The sequence below is a fragment of the Hippopotamus amphibius genome, chromosome 8 (assembly GCF_030028045.1).
Source record: "Hippopotamus amphibius kiboko isolate mHipAmp2 chromosome 8, mHipAmp2.hap2, whole genome shotgun sequence".
In the NCBI taxonomy this organism is placed as follows: domain Eukaryota; kingdom Metazoa; phylum Chordata; class Mammalia; order Artiodactyla; family Hippopotamidae; genus Hippopotamus; species Hippopotamus amphibius.
In genome coordinates this window covers 132,536,865-132,556,793 of record NC_080193.1, presented here as the reverse complement: position 1 = coordinate 132,556,793, position 19,929 = coordinate 132,536,865, and the positions used below count along the sequence as shown (strand labels likewise).

General features: G+C 38.7%; 1 protein-coding gene across 4 annotated transcripts in view; it reads right to left on the bottom strand.

Annotated features, from left to right (window-relative positions):
• GPD2 (glycerol-3-phosphate dehydrogenase 2) overlaps nucleotides 1-19,929 on the bottom strand; it is a 131,140-nt gene that overhangs the window by 97,599 nt on the left and 13,612 nt on the right. For all 4 annotated transcript variants that reach the window (XM_057745036.1, XM_057745034.1, XM_057745035.1 and 1 more), the window contains one exon: nucleotides 211-320. In XM_057745036.1, coding sequence (XP_057601019.1) covers nucleotides 211-312 — 102 coding nt within the window. In that variant the 5' untranslated portion in view covers nucleotides 313-320. The remainder of the gene's footprint in view (nucleotides 1-210; nucleotides 321-19,929) is intronic.

Below are 19,929 nucleotides of genomic sequence, written 5' to 3'. Positions count from 1 at the left end.
ATATAATGCTTTCTGATAAAGAAATTTACTTTTTAAAAAATGAGATATACACAGTTCTCAAGGATCATTAAGGCAGTATTCTAAATTAGTGTCTTTCAGATCAGGCTGAGACAGTAATTTCTAAACAATACCATTAGTCTACACATGCCCCATACACAGTTCTGTAACAGATGTAAGTTTCATATAATCAATACATGTACAATTACTTACTTGCTTCCTTCTGTAATGAGCAAACTGAGAAAGGCCTAGAACAGTTGCAAGAGCACCTCCTCCAACAAGAATAGTCCCTTTCACTGCCTTTTGAAATGCCATTTCTTAGCCTACAAAGACAAAAAAAAAAAGAAACAAGAAAGTTAATTGGGATTTTTATCACATAATAATCCAATAATAAAAAGAGACTGTCTAGATTATGAAATTATGTTAAACTAGAAAAGGAAACACACAAGAAGGAATTTATTAACATACCAATTTGTGTACCACAATTCAAAAACAATATACAAAACACCCTAGGAAACTGACTATATAAAAGTTACAGTCCAATAAGAATTAAAGAAACAAAAATTCAGAGACAACTGAGGTTATTTACATAGTATAAAGTCAAGAGAGCTGTGAAAAGAAATGTCATTGTGTATCTGACAAAACTGCATGCTGTACTTGCAAATTTGTTCAACCACTAATCCCCTCTACACAAAGAACGAGTTGCAGTCTTCTGTCACTCAACAGGACAATGACCCTCATGCCTCCTTCGGGTTCTTTGGCAAGTGTTTAATTCCATTCTGGTACAACTCCCTTCCTGAGTTCTCCCCTTCTGAATAAAGTTCTCACTAAAACAGAAAGCCAACACACTTACATTTCAATCCCTGGAGGAGTTCTAAACTTTACAGAAAAAGTAAAAGAAAACCATGCCATGATCCTTCTGTAAAATGACATACATAATACTGCTATAATTGCTTTCATTAAGGGGGCTTTAAAGAAAAAAAAAAGTTTCTTCTAGCCAGACTTTCATGGTACCATAATTTCAAGGGGAAACCCTCCAGATCAAGCACTCCTTAGTGCTCGCTGTATATTTCTAAATAAAGTTTTGCACTGTGTTAGCTATTGACTTTCTTCTCATTTGTTTAAAAAAAAATTTCCACTACTGGACTGATGGAATTTCTTAATTTTTTTTTTGAGGCCTTAAATAGTCTTTTTCAGAACCCCAAAAAAATAAAAATAAAAAATAAAAATGAAAATTCCAGTGAAAAACTTCTTACTTCCTTTTAGTCTGCTAAGCAAACAAAAACAAAAAAGATAACACTGTGTGATCACCTAAAAACAATTCTAACTTAGAGTTGATCTTGAGCAATTTGACCGGCCTAAGACTTTCACTTACAACAGCGGCTGGCACACCCACATCTTACAGGGAAACCACTACCCTATTTTTCTGAATGGGTGGAGTTCTGACCTGTCTGGACAACACACCTTATACTTTACAGATATCTCACGACTCAAAGTATTTACTTTGAAGTCAATTTTAACCTAGGATAGTAAAGAACATATAGTATCTCAACGTAGTATCTCAACGTAAACTATGTTACAGTTAAAATGTTTGGGTTCATGTTGAATGAATAGAATCTATTAGCATAACCATCCTAAATCAAAGAATTTCAGTGCAGTTGGTAACTATGACTCTGCAGAAAATCCATTTTAGACTACTATAAATTATATACTAAAAGTTGGCATTTCTTAAAATTTTATTTTCCCTCTGCTCTCATTTTTTTTTCCTGACAAACTCCTAAATTCTAAGACTCATCTTTATTTTTAAGATTCTCACCAGAAAAATATTTCACATGCATACGTTCTCTGCTGCTGGAGGTCTCTCCTTTCCCATCCCTTCTCTGCAACAACCATCCCTTCTCTCCCAAGTCATGCAAAAGAGTTGGTGTCGCTGGTGGGGCCTTCCACTCGTCATTCAGTCAACCCTAAGCAAAACCTAACGTCCACAATTGTTCTGATAGTGAAAACCACAATTTAGCCAACTTAGAAGGCACTCATTTGTCAGAGCTCAGCATCACCACTCCTCACACTGCTGTACCTGTTCATAGGGGTGCTTACGGCACAACAGCAACCCTAGCAGCCCAGGGAGAGAGCATGCTATCCCCTGGCTAACTGGGCTTCCCAACAATTAGAGACAGAGAATAGAAACCCAGTTCTATTTACCTAAACCATGCTGGTGCCCACCCCATACAGATAGCAGCCTGGCAGTCCCTTGGATGTGAGTCTGGTAGGTAGCTGACTTTAGCTCAGTATCATTACTTCGGTCTTGTTGATAATGTCACTAATGACCTCACAAAGGACACCACACATCAATATAGCCAACTGAGGGATATAACACAACACAGTCGTAAAGTGTCCCAGCAGACGTGTTCACTCAGCCATTTAAGTGTGGAGCTAGTTTTTCCAATGGTGTAGTTCCCTACACTCCCTGCTCACCTTATGATACTGCCTCAATTTGATGTTCCTGAAACCAAAACTCACGAAGGAGGATATCCTCATGGATTTTCTCAATGAGCCACAAATACAACAGAAAAACTGTATTAACATATGATTTTGTGGAGTTAGTGATAATACTGGCTATAATAAAGATTCTTCTTTCAGTATTTTCATAAGATAACCCATGCTTAAGCAATATTATTATTTCTATTGTGATCAAATTTATCCATACGATAACCTACTTTGTAATGAATAAATCACTCTTACAGATAACTCAAAAACAAAAGCACAGAGCCAGTCGATTTCACCTGCCCTCCTCGGATGGCGGTGACGACGCTGACCGTCGTCGTCATTATGATTAATGGTATAATGAAAACAGTTGCCACTTATTGAGTTATTTGCTAGGTGACAGGTACCACGCTTTTAATTCTTTACATATATAGGTATATATATACATATATCAGCTCATATCACCCTCACAACATTCTAATTTCATAAAAGAGGCACTTGCAGTTCAAAGAGTTGCGGATTTGTCCTCGGTCACTCCCTAGTAAGTGACAAAACCACAGCTTCGTCTCTGCTCTTAATCGCTAGGTGGTTCTGCCCCGCCTTTGCTCTGAAACACCAAACGCTCCCCAAAAGCCACACCACAATTTGCTATTACTCCCAAAAGAAGACCCTATTCACAAGCATTCGGCCAAAGTGTACAGTCCCTCGGCATTAGGTGTCTCTAAGGCAATGAGACAAAATATCTACTAGTAACCTTCTGCCAGGTAACGTAAAAATTTTGTTTTGATGTTGATGGAAAGAAATGTGATGTAAACCATGTGCTGTGAACTACTTGTACCCACTTACATAAGGAAAAATGTTTTCGCAATGATGACAAAGAGGAAAAGATTGCTCCCTTCTACATAAAAGCTGCAACCAGGGAGTTAGCAAAGACTGGGAACAAAAATGTCAATAAATATTTACCTTTTGCAGCTAAAAGTATGAGAAAGTTAGAAGTAGAAAAGAAAACTGGAGGTAGAAAAACGACCCCAAAATAAAATTATTAATAGCTTAGTTATCATTGCCTGATATCCATGTTTAATAGCCTGTGAATAAATCACATATACATTGACTCAGGACTGACTCTTGCATTTGCACAGACCAATGCCAGCCCTCTGATTCTTACAAGAATACCGGACCAACTAAAAAAGCCCTAAACAAAGTTACTCAACTAAATATATCTGTGAGTTTATCAACTGCCCTCAAGGGGCTTACAATCAATTTGGAGGATTAAATATCAAAGTCTGTTTTATAACTGTCTTATAACTAGTTGTGCTACATTGAGTGTTACTAATACTCTAATAGACAAAAGACCCTGAGTAGCCAAAGCAATCTTGAAAAAGAAGAACAAAGCTGAAGGTACGTCAATTCCTGATTTCAAACTATATTACAAAGCTATCGTAATTAAAACAATATGGTACTGGCATAAAAACAGATATACAGAAATAGGTAACAGAATCAAGAGCCCAGAAATAAACCCATGAATACATGGTCAATTAATTTTCAACAAAGGAGCCAACAATATACAATGGGAAAATGACAGTCTTTTCAATACATGGTGATGGGAAAACTGGACTAGCCACACTCAAAGGAATGAAACTGGACCACTATCTTACTCCATACCAAAAAATCAACTCAACATGGATTAAAGACTTAAATGTTAAGACCTGAAACCATAAAACTCCTAGAGTGAAACACAGACGGTAAGCTCCTTAACATTGGTTTTGGCGATGATATTTTTTAAATTTGATACCACAAGCAAAGGCAACAAAAGCAAAAATAAATGAGTAGAACTACATCAAACTAAAAAGCTTCTGTACAGTGAAGGAAGCCATTAATAAAATGAAAAGGCAACCTAATGAATGGAAGAAAATATTTGCAAATCATATATTTGATAAAGGGTTAATATCCAAAATATATAAAGAACTCATACTATTTAAAAGCAAAAAAAAAAATCAATCAATCGATCAATTTAAAAACAGGCAGAGGGACCAAGTAGACGTTTTTCCAAAGAAGACATACAAATAGCCAACAGGTACATGAAAAGATGCTCAACATCAATAATCATCAGGGAAATGCACATCAAAATCACGAGATACCACCACACATACACACACAAAAATGAGGTAAGTGTTGGCAAGGATGTAGAGAAAAGGGAACCCTTGTGCACTGTTGGTGGGGATATAAATTAATGTAGCCACTATGTGAAAACAGTATGGAGGTTCCTCAAAAAATTAAAAATAGAACCACCATATAATCTAGCAATTCCACTTCTGGGTACATATACAAAAGAAACAAGATCACTATCTCAAAGAATTATCTGCACCCCATGTTCATTCCAGCATTATTTACAACAGCCAAAACATGGAGACAATCTAAGTGTCCATCAATGGATGAATGGATAAAGAAAATGTGATACACACACACAAATATTATACAACCATTAAAAAAAAAAAAAAAGGAAACCCTGCCATTTGCAATAACATGGATGAAACTTGAGGGCATTATGCTAAGTGAAATAAGCCAGACAGGGAAAGACAAATATAGTATGATCTCACTTACATGTAGAATCTAAAAAACCCCAACTCATAGAAACAGAGAAGAGATTGGTGGTTGCCAGAGACAGGGGACAGGAAGTGAGAAATGGGTGAAGGTGGTCAGAATGCACAAACTTTCAGTTATAATTTCTGGGGATGTAATGTACAGCATAGTGACTAGTTAATATTGAATTGTATATCTGAAAGTTGCTAAGAGAAGAAATCTTAAAAGTGCTCAACACAACAGAAAAAAATTGTAATTGTCAGGTGATGGCTATTAACTAAATGTCAGTTTTATCTCAATAAAACTGGAAGAAAAAAAAAACATTTAAATTACAGCCAAAAGAAAGGAGTAGCTCAAAGTGGAGGTGGGGAATCATGGTAAAACACTTATCTGATATCATTTTCATCAACCAGAAGATATAGCACAGAATAAAACTAAGATGCTTTGTTCTGTTCTAACTCAAGCACGGAGTTATGATGCCCTCAAAGAAGTATGGAATCACTAAATGGACAGTGACTATACTTCACCTGAATTTCTGTGATTTGGGGTCTCTCAAAATGACCAGAAAGGCTGGAAGAGTGTATAAATAAAGCAGGCTGTTAAATTACATTATTTGTAAACCATGACAATATCAAATAAAAAAAATAATCAGTGACTATCCAGTCAAGATGGGACAGTGAATTTACGCTTCCGCGCATCCTGTATGCTCTAAACACATGATGATGACAAACAAAATAGAAAAAAAATACATACATACAACATATATACACATACATACTCCAATAGAAAAGAAAGCAAGGTGCTATATCATTGCAGTGAAAAGAGATTAATTCTAACTAAAAGAATTAAAGAAGGCTTCAGAAATCACGCTACTTGAAAAGGCTCTTGAAGAAAAAAGGATTTGGAGGGGAGTGAGTATGGGCAGGTCTGGATGGAGAAAGATTTGGAAGAGAAAGAGAAACATCACAGTCGTGTTCAGGAGGCATGCTAGTTGTTATCTGGTTTGGCTGGAGATGATGTTTATTTGAAAATGAAGATTAAAAAGAAGTCTAGGGCAAGAGATAAGAACACTGTACATGTGAAATAAGATATGTTTCTATGATATTCTGTTGGCCATGAGAGCTGAGACTGCAGGTGAAGGAAGCAAGCTGCTTCATCTCATGACTTATGAACAATGTTCAAGCAGATTTTTGTGTTGAAGCTTACGATGAAGACTGAGGGACCAACTGGAAGGCAATAAAATAGTCCCCACATGAGAAGAAGAAAGCCTGGTTTAGGACAACAGTGAAAACTACAAATGCAGAGACTGATGCTTTTGCAGAAATGAGTGGTCAATGACAGCACTCAATTAGAGACCATTACAGAATCTGACAAGCGATTACAGAAGGAAAGAGAAAGAGGCGCAATGCCATAAGGGGCTTTAGCCTGGGTAACTGGGGACTTGCCCCAACATTACAACATTAAGAATCAGCAAGAAAAGCAAGTTTAAGGGAGAGAGGAGTTATTTGGAATCAAAGATATTTAAGATCTTGACAGAACACCTACAGAGAGAAAACAGCAAACAGCTAGATAGGTGGGTCTCAAACTCCCAAGAGTCATCAGAGTTAACGCTAAGGTGTGGGGAATCTTCTAAACTTCTAAAACGGACAGATATACCTGCTCACAATAAAATGTACTTACTGCCAGCAAAACAAAAACTGGACTTGCCACTTCTCAGTTTGCTGACCCATGCTTCTAGCTAACCCTGCAACTTATCTGGCATCACAGGAATTCGTGGCTGTCCTTTCAGGACTCCCATTATAGATAAAGTGACTTCAACAATGAAGACAACCGCTCAGATCCTATCTTAAATAGTCCCTGAAGGCTCACCACTTCTGCCTCCTCCTGTTCAGAGGTAAGGCTACTCTACCAGCTAAATCATGCATTTAAATGACTCAACCACACACTTGACACTTAAAAACAAGAAATAACCACCCACTGAAAAAAGGTTGGGGTTCCCCTTGGCAACTGCTCACAAGCAAATTTATTCCAGAACAAAAGCACACTTCCTGGCCCCTGAATTCTTAAAATAGAGTCCTCAAACTCCTCTCCCTGTCTTACAGTTCTAGCTTCTCTCTTAATGTAGCATAAATAAAAATCTATCCAAATAGATTTATCAGTCCTCTACAGACAGAGCCCTGAGTCCCTTCACTTCCACAGAAACTCTCCTATCCTCTCATTTCTTGCATAGAAACAGCAATTTCCTTTCTAATCTCCATGCTCCCCATTAATTTAATAAAAATTGAGACTTCTCAGGGTTTTGAGTCTTATGCCAGCACAGATGCAAGCATATGTCTCTCGATCCCTCACAAGAGTGATCAGTGTGGGTGCTGGGAGGGGGGAGGAAACTCAAAGATCATTTTCAGAAGAGTCATTTCAACCACAAAGCCTTGTGGTCCCTGGAACATGTGTTCTCTAGCAAGATATAAAGGCATTCCACGCCCCTCTGATCACCTGCGCTGGGAACCCCAGATGAACAAGGTATTTAAAACAAAAAATAAAACTCCTGGTATGTAACCTAGATGTAGCACGCGCTACGTCACTCAGCCCTTTACCTAAGCAGATGTAGGTCCAAAGGCAGCAAGCAGCTCCTTACACTTCAGCTGTGCAGCCACCCCCCTTGTAGCTGTGCATGGAAAGCCACCCCCTCATCTATTTTGAGTCATGACACTCTGTCAAACCCACAGATGGCACAAGTCAGAGGGCCAAGCCTCAAGGTCCCTCTGCACACAAACGCAGTGAGTTAAGGGGAAAAGGTGTATGAATCTTACTAAATAAGGGTTCAGGGCCTCATCAGAGGAAGTCCTACCCAGCAAGTCTATATTCATGGAACTTGACAGCAAGTCCACAGCAAAATGGAAGAAGAGGGAGTGAGAGCAAAAGCACCTTCCCACCCAAGCAGTTTTAACTATAAAAGTCAAGATTTGGGGGGTGCTTTGAACCAGGCATGTTTTAACAAAGCAAACACACTTTATTCTTCCAGTTGATGTGATAGCAAATGTTGTGCATACTTTCCTGTAAGAAAGAACATCCCGGCTTAGGCACACCAAGCGTCAGCGTGACAAAGTGCCTACACAGACACATACCAGTTAAAGCACACCATGTCCTACCGCCTCCTTCCCCAAGGTGGACGTCACACAGGGGAGGATGGTTAGCGCTCTGCCTACAGATGAATCCTCTCCGGCCAAGCAGAGGCGCACTTCTGCACACATACATCTTACACAGCAACGTGTGGTCCCTACAGAAAAACACAGCGAGCCCTCAAGCGTGCTTTTTGAAAGCTGTCAGACATAAATGGACAAAACAGTCAACATCAGAGGCCCATCAGCCTGTTCTCTGCAAAAAGAGAGGAGCCCTAGTCCATAAACTGAAAATGAGTTGTTCTTTTCCAGTTGCTTTCAGCACTTCTGAAAGGGATTTAGGCCGTCTGGATAGAAAATGGACCCAAGGGTTATCCACAAAAGATTATCGCAATGCAAGTGAATGCATCAAATCCTAAAAAAACAGTAGACACGTAAAGCTGTCTTCACCTTCTTCCCTAGCCCTTCCTCTATTTTGTGCATATATATATATAAACACACATATATTTTTTCCCTAAGCCACAAACACAGTAATAACATTGACAACCTATAGTTGTAAAAAATACATACACTGAACAGGATATCAAAGGACGAACAAAAAGATTTTTCTGAAATCATTGAGAAAAGCATTCTGATGAAAAACAAGATAAATGAAAGAATCATGTAAAAGTCAGCAGAAAACTTAGAAATATACAGAATCCTCAGACTCTGGATGTCCAAAATGTTGGCCTGTGGCTGATGAGGAAGCTCAGGCAACGTAATCACAGATGGCTGGCACAGCACCCAAACCCCAGCTTGGTCCCCGTCTTTCACACCCTCTCCGAAGGCCAGACTGCTTTAGGGAAGGACACGTTCCATTTCCAATCAATTTCCCCAAGAAATTCCTTGCCAGAAGAGCCCAACCCAAAACATGGAAAAAAAAATCTTAACAAAGGGAGACTATTTTAAGAAAGACAAAAGAGAAACAGAATCGGGTAACAAAGAGAAAATTAAAGAAGACAAACACTGTGTTTGTACTGGTCCACATAGCTTCAAGCCGTAAGGTACTTTGGAGATGATTCCTATTAGCCTCTTTGGGGCAACTTTAGGTCAATTATATCATTTTAGAACAAATACAACACACAGCTACAGATGACTGAGAAAGAGGTTAGCCCAGGACTATCCCTCAGGCTCAAAGGAGGGCAGGCGCCTGGAAGCTTGACAGAAGGAGCTGGCACAGAAAAGGCCTGAGCTGGTTTCAGAGGTTCAAATCAGACTTTAAGAAATGTAAGCAAAAGGCACTCCTCCCCCCAAAAAAGAGGAGAAAATAAGGCCAACCATTTAAAATGAGCCAGTTAGAAGCCTTTATCCATTTATAAAAATTCAACTCAAACATTATCACAAGAATTCTTTTGGTGTAATTTTTGGTTTTTTAATTTAATATGCAATGCCACAACCAATTAAAGCATTTATTTAACAAAGTCCTCTAAAACAAAAACATATCAAAAGGGAAGAGGGCCCCAGAGGAACAAGAGGATACATGCTCACACTCTAGCTGTCATTTATTATGTAAGACTCAATTTTAAAAAAATAAATAGGGTTTCCAAGGCAACTTCCATATTATGTATTTATGTTTTCTGCCATTTCTAAAATGCATACCAATACTATAGAGTCACAAATTTGACCCTTTCCTCTTGTTTTCATAAGGTTCACTGTAGAATTACAAGAAATCAATGAAGCCCATCTCAGCTAATAATAGATTTATATTCATTAAATGCAAATGATCCTAGTTTAACTCATAATGGAATGATTTCTATTGTATTTACTTTCCATAGAATTGCTATTAAAAATCATAAAGGACTATAGTTAGTTCATGCAGGTGAACGTGTTTTCCATTTTAAATTCATTTTCAAGTTGAAATTAATATATATTCTTTATCATCCTAGATATGTTAATGGATTTTTTTGTTTAAAGTTGTAAAATCCTATCATTGATTTTCCATAAAAATATATGTCAGCCTTCTCTGTTTACCACACAGGTAATTTAAGGTAATTCTGAGAGGCATAAAATAAAATGCCTCTTATAAGAGAAATTCTGCCGCATCCCTTCCCCAAAATGCCCACCCTTTAAAAAGACAAGAGTAAGGTTAAGGAATTGAGTGGATAGCATGCTTACTATGAAATAACAAACTCGCATTTATTATTGCCTCACTTCAAAAGAATACAGCAGACAATGAAAAAAGCTTTAATTCAGTCTTGAGGAAGAAGAAATGTTATCAATGAATCACACACAAAAAAGTTCTTTAAGCAAGCAAACCACACTGGTCCTGAACTTCCTGCAGCCTTTCTGCCCCTTTACTAACCCTATTTTTGGGTTAGGAAAATGGTTCACATTCCTCTAGTAGCAAACCCCCTTTTTTTTTAGATTTTACGTGCTGTTACAGAGTCTACTTCCGTAATTAAGACAAGAAAAAAGCCTTTACTTCATTATAGAATAAACTGCAAATCAAACAACAGAGCTCAAAATATCTGCCTTTACGCTAAAATACATCAAGCCTCTCATCCAGATTTATTATAAACATAACAAACCCTTATAAAGTAATCACAATCATGGCTATTGACTACACACCCTAAAATGTTTCTTAAGAAAACGTCTACTTCACCATATAAATAAGTGTACTTTATTAAAAAGGGCTTAGGTGTTATAAAATAGTGAGCAGGCACTGTGAATCAAATGAAAAGGTTTTTAACACATATAGGTGATAATGAACTTTAGTCAAAAGAAATACACCCTAAGAAAACTTCAATTAATTTAGCATGTTCGTGCTTAAGATAATTAAGCTTCTATTTGCCTGGATCTTAATCAGAGATCTGTTTTGTTGTTATCCAGTATCATATATTTCTAAGAAATAAAGCATTATGAATTAGGAAAAACTACCTACTAAATGTAGGCATTTCTCTAAGACTCAAAAAAATCTTAAAGAGACTTAAGATCATTATTCCAAAATCTCTTTTTTTGAATAGCACAGATGTAGTAGGTTTGAGAATCTGCCTTCAAGTGCTATAAGCACAAACAAAACTTTGAAAAACTGGCCTTTTTTTTTTTTACTACAAAATGCTGATGCTAATTGAGTTAACAGCTTAATTCATTATTTTTATCACCAAACACAAGGAAAATGCACCAATTCTTTCAAAAGTTCCAGTAGCAACTGCATTATATATGTTATTAAAAATGCATTTTAGGAAATACTTGAAGATAGTTTATGAAATCCTGAGCTCACAAAAAACTATGACATAATTTTTATGATAATTAGTTATAGCATAATAATTTCAGTTAACTTAATTTCGTTACATTGTAAAAAAAAAAAAAGTTCTAAATTTAATTACAGCTTTATTACAGCTCTGTTAATGCATAAGCCATGGCTGAGAGTTGTAACAGAGACCAAAAAATACATGGGGTGGGGAGACCGGTTATTCTGCTTCCTTGAGCTGGAAAAGATCCCCAGGAAATAAAGCTAACCACTTTTACATCCTGTAGCCTTTTTTTCCCCTACAGGCTGCTGAAATTTGCATTTAAAATTCACTCCCCTTCATGTCTAGTAATCCACTGCATGTATAAATCTAACTATCAACAAAGGGTCAAATTACACACAAAAAGCATAGATGCAAAGAAAATCTAAGATGTACTACATCAAAATAATTATATACTATTTAGCTTAGTGATGACACTCCCTTAAAAATGTCTCACCCTTAAGGAAGTAAGAATCAGACAACAAAAGAGACAGACTGCAGTAATTCATATTTCTAACAAAAATTTCTTTCAAAAGTATGGAATACAAATCATACAATATTTTATAAATGCTTCATCCCCTGACCCCTCAAAAAGAAGAAAAGATAGTAGGTCTTCTTTCACCTATGCAAAAATAATAAACAAAGCTGTATTTCCATCTCAGTCATCTTGGCTAGAACAGTCTTGGTCATAAGATCTTATTCTTCCCCCTTGAATGAGGCATCCTCTCCAAGCCTCTCCTTTTAGATTTTTCTTTTCTTTAAAAGGACTGGCACACACCCTAAGTGGAAAGCTTTCAAGTACTAGACTATAAACAAGTCTAGTCACTGTGCATGAAATACTGTGTACCAACATTACACAGCTAATAACCTAGCATCTGACAGTCTAAAATTTAAATAGCATGCGCGAGAGAAAATCAGGGGTTCTACTCAATATTCTTGCTAAAACCGCCACCCCTCCAAAAAAAGTACACACACACCAAAACTCTCCATATTTTTTTAATTCTTGAAACACGAGATTAAAAAAGAAAATCACCAGTGAGTATTTTAGGAGGGGAGATTAAGGAGACTCATCTTGTAATTCTGTCTATACCACTAACTCGCTTTGTGATTTCAGGCAAATTATCTGAATTTGCTGATCTTCACTTCACCTATAAATGAAGCATCTTTGAAAATGTCCAGATCTACTTTAACTTTAAATTTGTATTATTTTATGGTTTTTCTTCATTCAATAAGTGCAGGGGGGAAAATAACTTTCTACATTAAAGTTGGTACTCTCTTAATGCCCTACTTATTTAGCACTGTTGGATGATTAAGCCTTGAATTCATTCTTTCATGCAATAATTATTTACTGATCATTTAACATATGCCAGGCACTAAACGTACAACTGAGGACAAAATCCCTGCCTTCTAAGAGCTTACATTTGAATGGAGTTTACAGTTTTGGGGTTTTTTTTAAATGTCTGAACTATTTTGAATTTAAATATTTCAAAAATACAAATCCCACTTTGTCTTCTTAAAAATATTAACCAGGAATTCAATAATTGATGACTTAGAGCCATCCTTATGTACATTAGACTGTGCTGCTAGGGCAATGTCCTCAGGAACAGCTGAATACTATTACCTCTTTACTCAGTGGCTCCAAACCACACAGTGCCCATTTGAATTCTTCCTGTATCTGCTTTACAAAGTTTTCCTCTTTCTTCCAAACTATTGGCCTGACAGTAATTTTCCCTTCTGATCTTTGAGCCCTCCAGCTCACTCCTAACTTGTTGCCACTGTGGTCAGAAAAATGAGAGCCAAGTTAGCTAAAACTGTGTTTAAAATACAAATAAATAACCCTGAGCAAGGCAAAAGAAGCAACTTATTAGCATTCTAGTATTTGGATTTTCAACATTCTGGCTCTATCTATTCAAGGGCCATTTTCCCCCTTCCTTTCTTTGTTCTAGGTCATCGGACCTTACCAGATCATGTCTAAAGTTTGCGGTACACAGTGTGGATGAAATAAACTACACGTCTCTGATGAAGATTAAGAATTTCAAACCAGATACAAGCACACAGTCCAAGATATGAAAAAGAAAATTCTTATTTCAGGGCTTCCTAGGTGGCACAGTGGTTAAGAATCCGCCTGCCAATGCAGGGACACGGGTTCGATCCCTGGTCCAGGAAGATCCCACATGGCACAGAGCAACTAAGCCTGTGAGCCACAACTATTGAGCCCATGTGCTGCAACTACTGAAGCCCACGCACCTAGAGCCCGTGCTCCTCAACAAGAGAAGCCACAGCAATGAGGAGCCTGCACACCACAACGAAGAGTAGCCCGCACTCACTGCAACTAAAAGCCCACGCACAGCAAAAAAAGACCCAACGCAGCCAATAAAATAAATTTTTAAAAAATTTCTTATTTCAATTCTGCCCCATCTGAACAAATTCACATTATGTATATGAAAAGAAAATAAGGCAAAGCTGTATGCTTCTGCTCTAGAAGCAACTAGAACCTTTTCCTGTGCTCTCTTGGGTTTAAAGAAATGTTTACAAATAAGCGGACCCAAAAAAGCAGCTATCTGCCGCTCCTAAAAAACTTCAAAATTTGTTGTTGGAAACTGGCTTATGAAAAACTCACTTACCATTGGTGGGGGAAAGATAAAAATTATACACTCTAAGAAAATAACAAAAGCAAACTGTTCAACAAAACTCAGGAAAGTATCACTGAAGGAACTACCCAACCAAGGAAGATGAAAAGAGGGGCTACATTCATTCCTACAACATGGATTCAACTGGGATTGACTGAAGGTCTGCTATATCCTCAGCAGTGCTCTAGGGGCTGGCAATTTCTCTGTTCTCATAGATTGGAGGAAACAAAAAATAATTCTACAAACAAATTTAAAAATTGAGTATTTTGAAACTGACCAGGGCCATGAAGAAAATAATTAGGTTGGACAGTGACCGGGGGTAGGGAGGATCTACTTTAGAAAGTCCATGCAGGTTATTTGGCGCAAACATAATTGAGGAGGAAGAGCCAGCCACGTGGGGATCTAAGAGAAGGGCCTTCCACACAGAGGGGACAGGCATGCAAAGACACACAGTGTGTGTACACTTGGCCTCTACTGGACACTGAGAGGCCACTGCAGGGGCAGCACAGTGAATGATGTGCGCAGTGTGTTCCAGATCAGGTCAGAGAGCCAGACAGGCGCCGAGTCACCTATGACTTCCTTCTAGCAAGGTGTTTATCCTGACAAGACAGAAACAAAAAATCTGTGGAAGGTCCTCATCAGTGCAATGATACGGTGGTATTTATACAGAGGGAGGGAAGAAAGAAGATTGACCCTAGCTACAGCACAGGGGATACTTTCCAAGGAAATAAGAGTAAAAGCAGTTGCTTTTTCTTAAGGACACCATTAGCCCTGTTCATAATAAGTAGATGAAAGTATGAAAAAAGGACATAATGGGAACAGAGAGAGGAATTATTTTCACATGAGAAAATAGTAAAAAATGTAAACCACAATCAAAAACAGGATTCTATAATAGGAAAACAAACGCTTCAGGAATAATCTTGAATATAAATATCTGTTGAACTTACACACCTGAAAGACTGTTCCAGGCCATTCTGTCTAACAAGCTGGTGACAAAGAAGAGAAAGTGTCAACTGAGGGAGCCTCTCAAATGCCAACAGCAGAAGTCTTTTTTATACTTCTATTCCCCAGGGTATGTTGCAGGTGCCCTCCCCCCCCCCCCCCCACAACTCATTATATCTTGAACTGATTTTGAACTCATATTGGAAAAGAACCCTAGGTCATATCTCAACAAGCTGAGGCACTCGGAACACTCCCCACCAACCACACAGACAGGGCGCTAAAGAGCTGTGTGAAACTTACTGACACACTGGGTATAGATGTAACAGACAAGAGAGACTGCATATGATTAATTACAGTTATTTATATTTATGGGTTTGAATCTTGAGGATGCCTGGCCTCTCCCCATTTTATTTCATAATTTTCCCCCTGCTGGAGACTGAAGAGCAAAAGTCAATTGCCTGAGTGTTGGCATCACACTGGAAACTAAAGAGCCATGCATTTCAATTCCAGCTCAAGAAACACTCTGGCTGAGCAGATGTAATTCACCAGACCCCAGTGGGCTAGGCTTGCACTGTTGTCAGTCAAAGCACATAGCTGATGGAAATCAGCAGAGCACATTAGTAATTTATACTCAACAGTCTCTTCTCAACCATAAATTTTGAGATAATGTTAAGTGAAACCCAAAGTTAATCCAAAAAATTTAGCCCCTAGTTTGAGCCTGTGATCTTACAAAAATGACTGACAAAATGACATTTCCAATAGGACTCCTGTCAAAATGCCAGTTTCCAACATCAACACAGCAACATTCGGGCATGACCTCACCCAGTGCACTTGCACCTACCCCACTGGTCATTAGTTGGCAGCAGCCAAAGCATGGTTGGTTTCTCAGGCTTTATCCTGAGTCTCTGCAGCAATCACAGGACAGGCAGGCAGCAACCAGAGCCAGACCTACCCTGTGACAATCTCAGCCTCAACAAAGCACCTGACTTTTCTGGACTTCAGATTCCCATGTAAAAGACTGCGATCATCTGGACATTTCCTTTTGCATGGCATTGCTAGATCCCACAACCCCGGCTTTTGCTCTCCAGAGCCTCCTGCCATTTTTCCCATTCAAACTGGACCACAAGGGTAGGTTACTCACCAGGCCAAAAGAGGACTGACATCCTCTTACCCCACTTCAACTTGAAAAAGTGACATTATTATGCTGGTAATAATTATAAAGGTCTAGAAATACGCAGACAGCCTTAAATATGTTACACATTCCAGAATCTCTTGACTGCTTAGGAATTAATTCTTTCTGGGTTAATTACACTCTGGATTGAAATGGGGTGATGGGCAATAGAAAATTAATTATTAAGAGAATAAAAGTAAACAAAATAGTATTTGTGTGTGTTTCTGTTTTAAAGTATATGTGCACACACACCCACACAAATATAAAAGCTAGAAGGACATACCCAAAAATGTTTAAAATCTCATCTTTGAATGACAGGGTTGAAAGTCATTTTTATTATCTTCCTTGTGTGTATCATTTTTTAAATTTCTAGAATGAGAATCTGTTATTCTTGTGATAAGAAAAAAAAATCTATGTGTGTGTATGTGTGAGTGAGAGAAAGTGAAAAAAAAAAGTAAGTGTGCTAAAGAGCACCGTGCAGACAGATAGCTGACATCTGGCTAAATCCCATATCATTTGACCACTGCTTGAGTGATTTTCCTGTTATACAACTTTTCTCATCTTTAATGAACTAGACAGAGTAAAAGATCCACACAGAGAAAGGATAGGGACAGCTTGCCTTTAGAATTTATCAGGACTCTTAGAACAAGAACTAGAAAATGTCACAGAATTATCTACCTTTTTCTGAAGAACAGTCCCTACCCTATCTGGGATGAGTTTGTCTTGAGCATCTGACACAATAACTATTTAAGCCTGAGTTAAACTACCCCTAAACTACTCTTCGAACTTCTAGTATTTCATCTTACATCGTCTCAAGGATTTAAAGTTTAACACAACATTAGAAATCCCAACAACTAATTAAACCAGTGACTGCAAAGCTGATCGAACTTACTGGAATTTAGTGTTCCCTAGGGTTCGAACTCCATAAACATAGAAACTCTTGAGCCAACAACACACCCAGGGGACCCCTTCACTGTGCCAATGCTGAAGGAAGCCCACAGTTATGCGGAGAAAGGACAGACCATTCCTGGATGAAGGCCAACACTCTCCCCCGTCCCCGCCCTGTTAGCGCTGACACGCAGGAACACAGCTACTCCCCCAGGCACAGCTGGACTCCTTCTAGTCATAGGGTGCTGTCCTTGGCATATTCAAATCACACCACTGACCAGTCAATAGAACATTCTCTGCAGGAGGCAGCCCGTGTAGAGATCATCAGAGAAGCCCCCTGAATTGAATTCCAACTCTGTGTGACTGACTGTAAGCTTTCGTCTTCTCATGCATAAAATCTCATCTATTTCACAACTTATACTGAAAATTTGAGATAATGTAAATAAGGCATAAGAGTATTATCTGCTGTCAGCAACTCCCTTTGCTCATACATAACCTACAATGGGCCCCCATGTGTGCAGTGCTCAATGGGGCAATACAGGCTGTGGTTAGAGAGAACAAAGGCAGCCATAACCCTGCTTTAGTCCAGACAGCACTTGGCTCTGACCAAGCAAGTGCACTTAAGGCTCCCAGGTTGGGGAAATGAATCCTGTCATTTCCATTGAAAAAAAATAGTAAGCAGGCCTCTTCCAGCGTTTCTCTAGCATCTCTCCCCAAAATAAACATTCTCTTCCACAGAACGGATACTGTTATTTGTGGAGCGTTCTATCAAAAATAAAAACCCTGTCAAGGCCAGCATCTAACACAGATCTGACTCCAGGCCACAGGTTATCTGTTCCAGAGGTCACAGGAGGCAGCAGGCTCTTTTGCTTTACCTCAGACTCTGATCACATGGAATCCAATGTTTACAGTCTATCTCTCGTAGCTCAATTAGTCAGCGGATTTAAAACAGTCCCCGTAAGAGGCTTCATCTAACGTGTGTGTCCTGAGTTAACTCAAGTCGCCGGGACAACTCTGAACCATAAGAACGGTTTTTTGTCCTCTATTCAGAGTATTACCTGGTACTTATTTTTGTTCAGATAGTTCTTGCTCAATCACAAACCCTAAACACCATCCACCTTGGGAAAAAAATACTAATATAAAACCAAAATACCACCAAAACAGTCAACTCTATGAGTCAATGTTTTTTTTAAAGAAATTGAGATATTTCTCAAGAATGTGTCCCTTCTTAGGATCATGCCCTGATTTTAAGACGTAAAAACATATACCATGACTTTGACAAACCACACAGCAAGAACTTGGAAACAAGAGTCATCTTAAGTGCCCAAAGGGTCTTGTTTGGCCATTCATTCAGTGCATGCCAACCATCAGTCAACAGTCTATTATGTCCCCCAAACCACCTGTACCCACGTCCACACAATCCCCTCCGCTCCCCACAGATGCCTCCACCACCCCTCAGCCCACCTTGCTCTCTTACCACCACTCCTAATCCACCGACCACACGGAGGGACTCATTCCTGCCACCTCATCTCACGTGTGCTCTTCCCACCCTTCTCTGACTAGACTCTGGTTGCTGATGTCTGATGTACATTATCTCATTTCTTTGTTATATATAATTAGTCAGTTCATCCATGTAAGATCAAGGGAACCAAGGTTCGAAGAGACCTAAAAGAAATGGAACATTCTAACCAAGGTTTCAAAAGGCTCCACACACCAATCCTGCAATTGTAAGCAGGCACAGGAAACTGCCCGGTCAAGCATACCTAACCAGTACCGGAAACCCACATTTGTTTGATGTTTGTATTCCTTTGGGGGTATAACTGAAAAAGTTAATGATTACAACTCAGCATAAAACAATTACGATGGTGAAAAAAGTCACTGGCTAACCCAAATAAATACAAGCCACTCGGTAAAAGAAAAAGAACACAGGACTAAGTCTGCCTCCCATACTAACTACATGGTCACCAATTTTCTTCTCCTTTCATCCTCTGCTTCATCAGAAAATTTGCCTCCACTATTAAAGAAAAAGAGGGTATACAAAAATCATTTAGATTTCATAACAGAAAGGTGATATGTAAAACTAAATATGTATTGAATTTTCACTTATTCAACAGATTCATTCGGCACCTACTGTGTTATACTGTGAGTAAACAAAGATGAACAATTTATAGTTTTAGTCTTTAAGGAACTCATAAGGTGGAGAAGAAGATTCTACAACAAATATGAGTGATACAAATAAGGTTTGTGCTAGGGGCCCTGTCAGGGAGTAGTTACCCAGGGGCTTAAGGAGAGGTAGGAGATATCATCAGGGCAGATCTGTAGAAAGAGCAACAATTAAATCAATGTTGAAGGTTCAACAGATACAAGGGAACATGAGCAAAGACAGGACTGCATGAATGAATGCTGCATCTTCAAGGACAAGGGGGTGCGATGTGTGTGGCTAGAGAGCAGGATGGTACACAGCAGTCACAAGGGAGGAGGTGAGGAGGCTGAACGGACAAGAAAGGGTAAACCTCTGGAGATTTTAAGTGCCATTCAAAGGACTTTCATCTGTGTCCAGTAAGCAATAAATCACTAACAAAGGCTTTTAAGCATATTCCTGGGCTATATACTGTGTTACAAGGACCTTGCTAGTCAGTTGATACATGTTATATTAACTGTCACAACCTTCCTAGTAGGACTGATAGAATCACATTTGAATTTAGAAGACCATCCTCCCATTTCCCAGTCCCAGAAGCAGTGCTGGGAGATAAACTAAAAGCACAGGCATCTGGGAGAAGGGAAGTCAGGAGACTGGTTGTAAATATCCCAGCACAAACTCCTAAGGGTCCATCTAAGTCAATGACCGT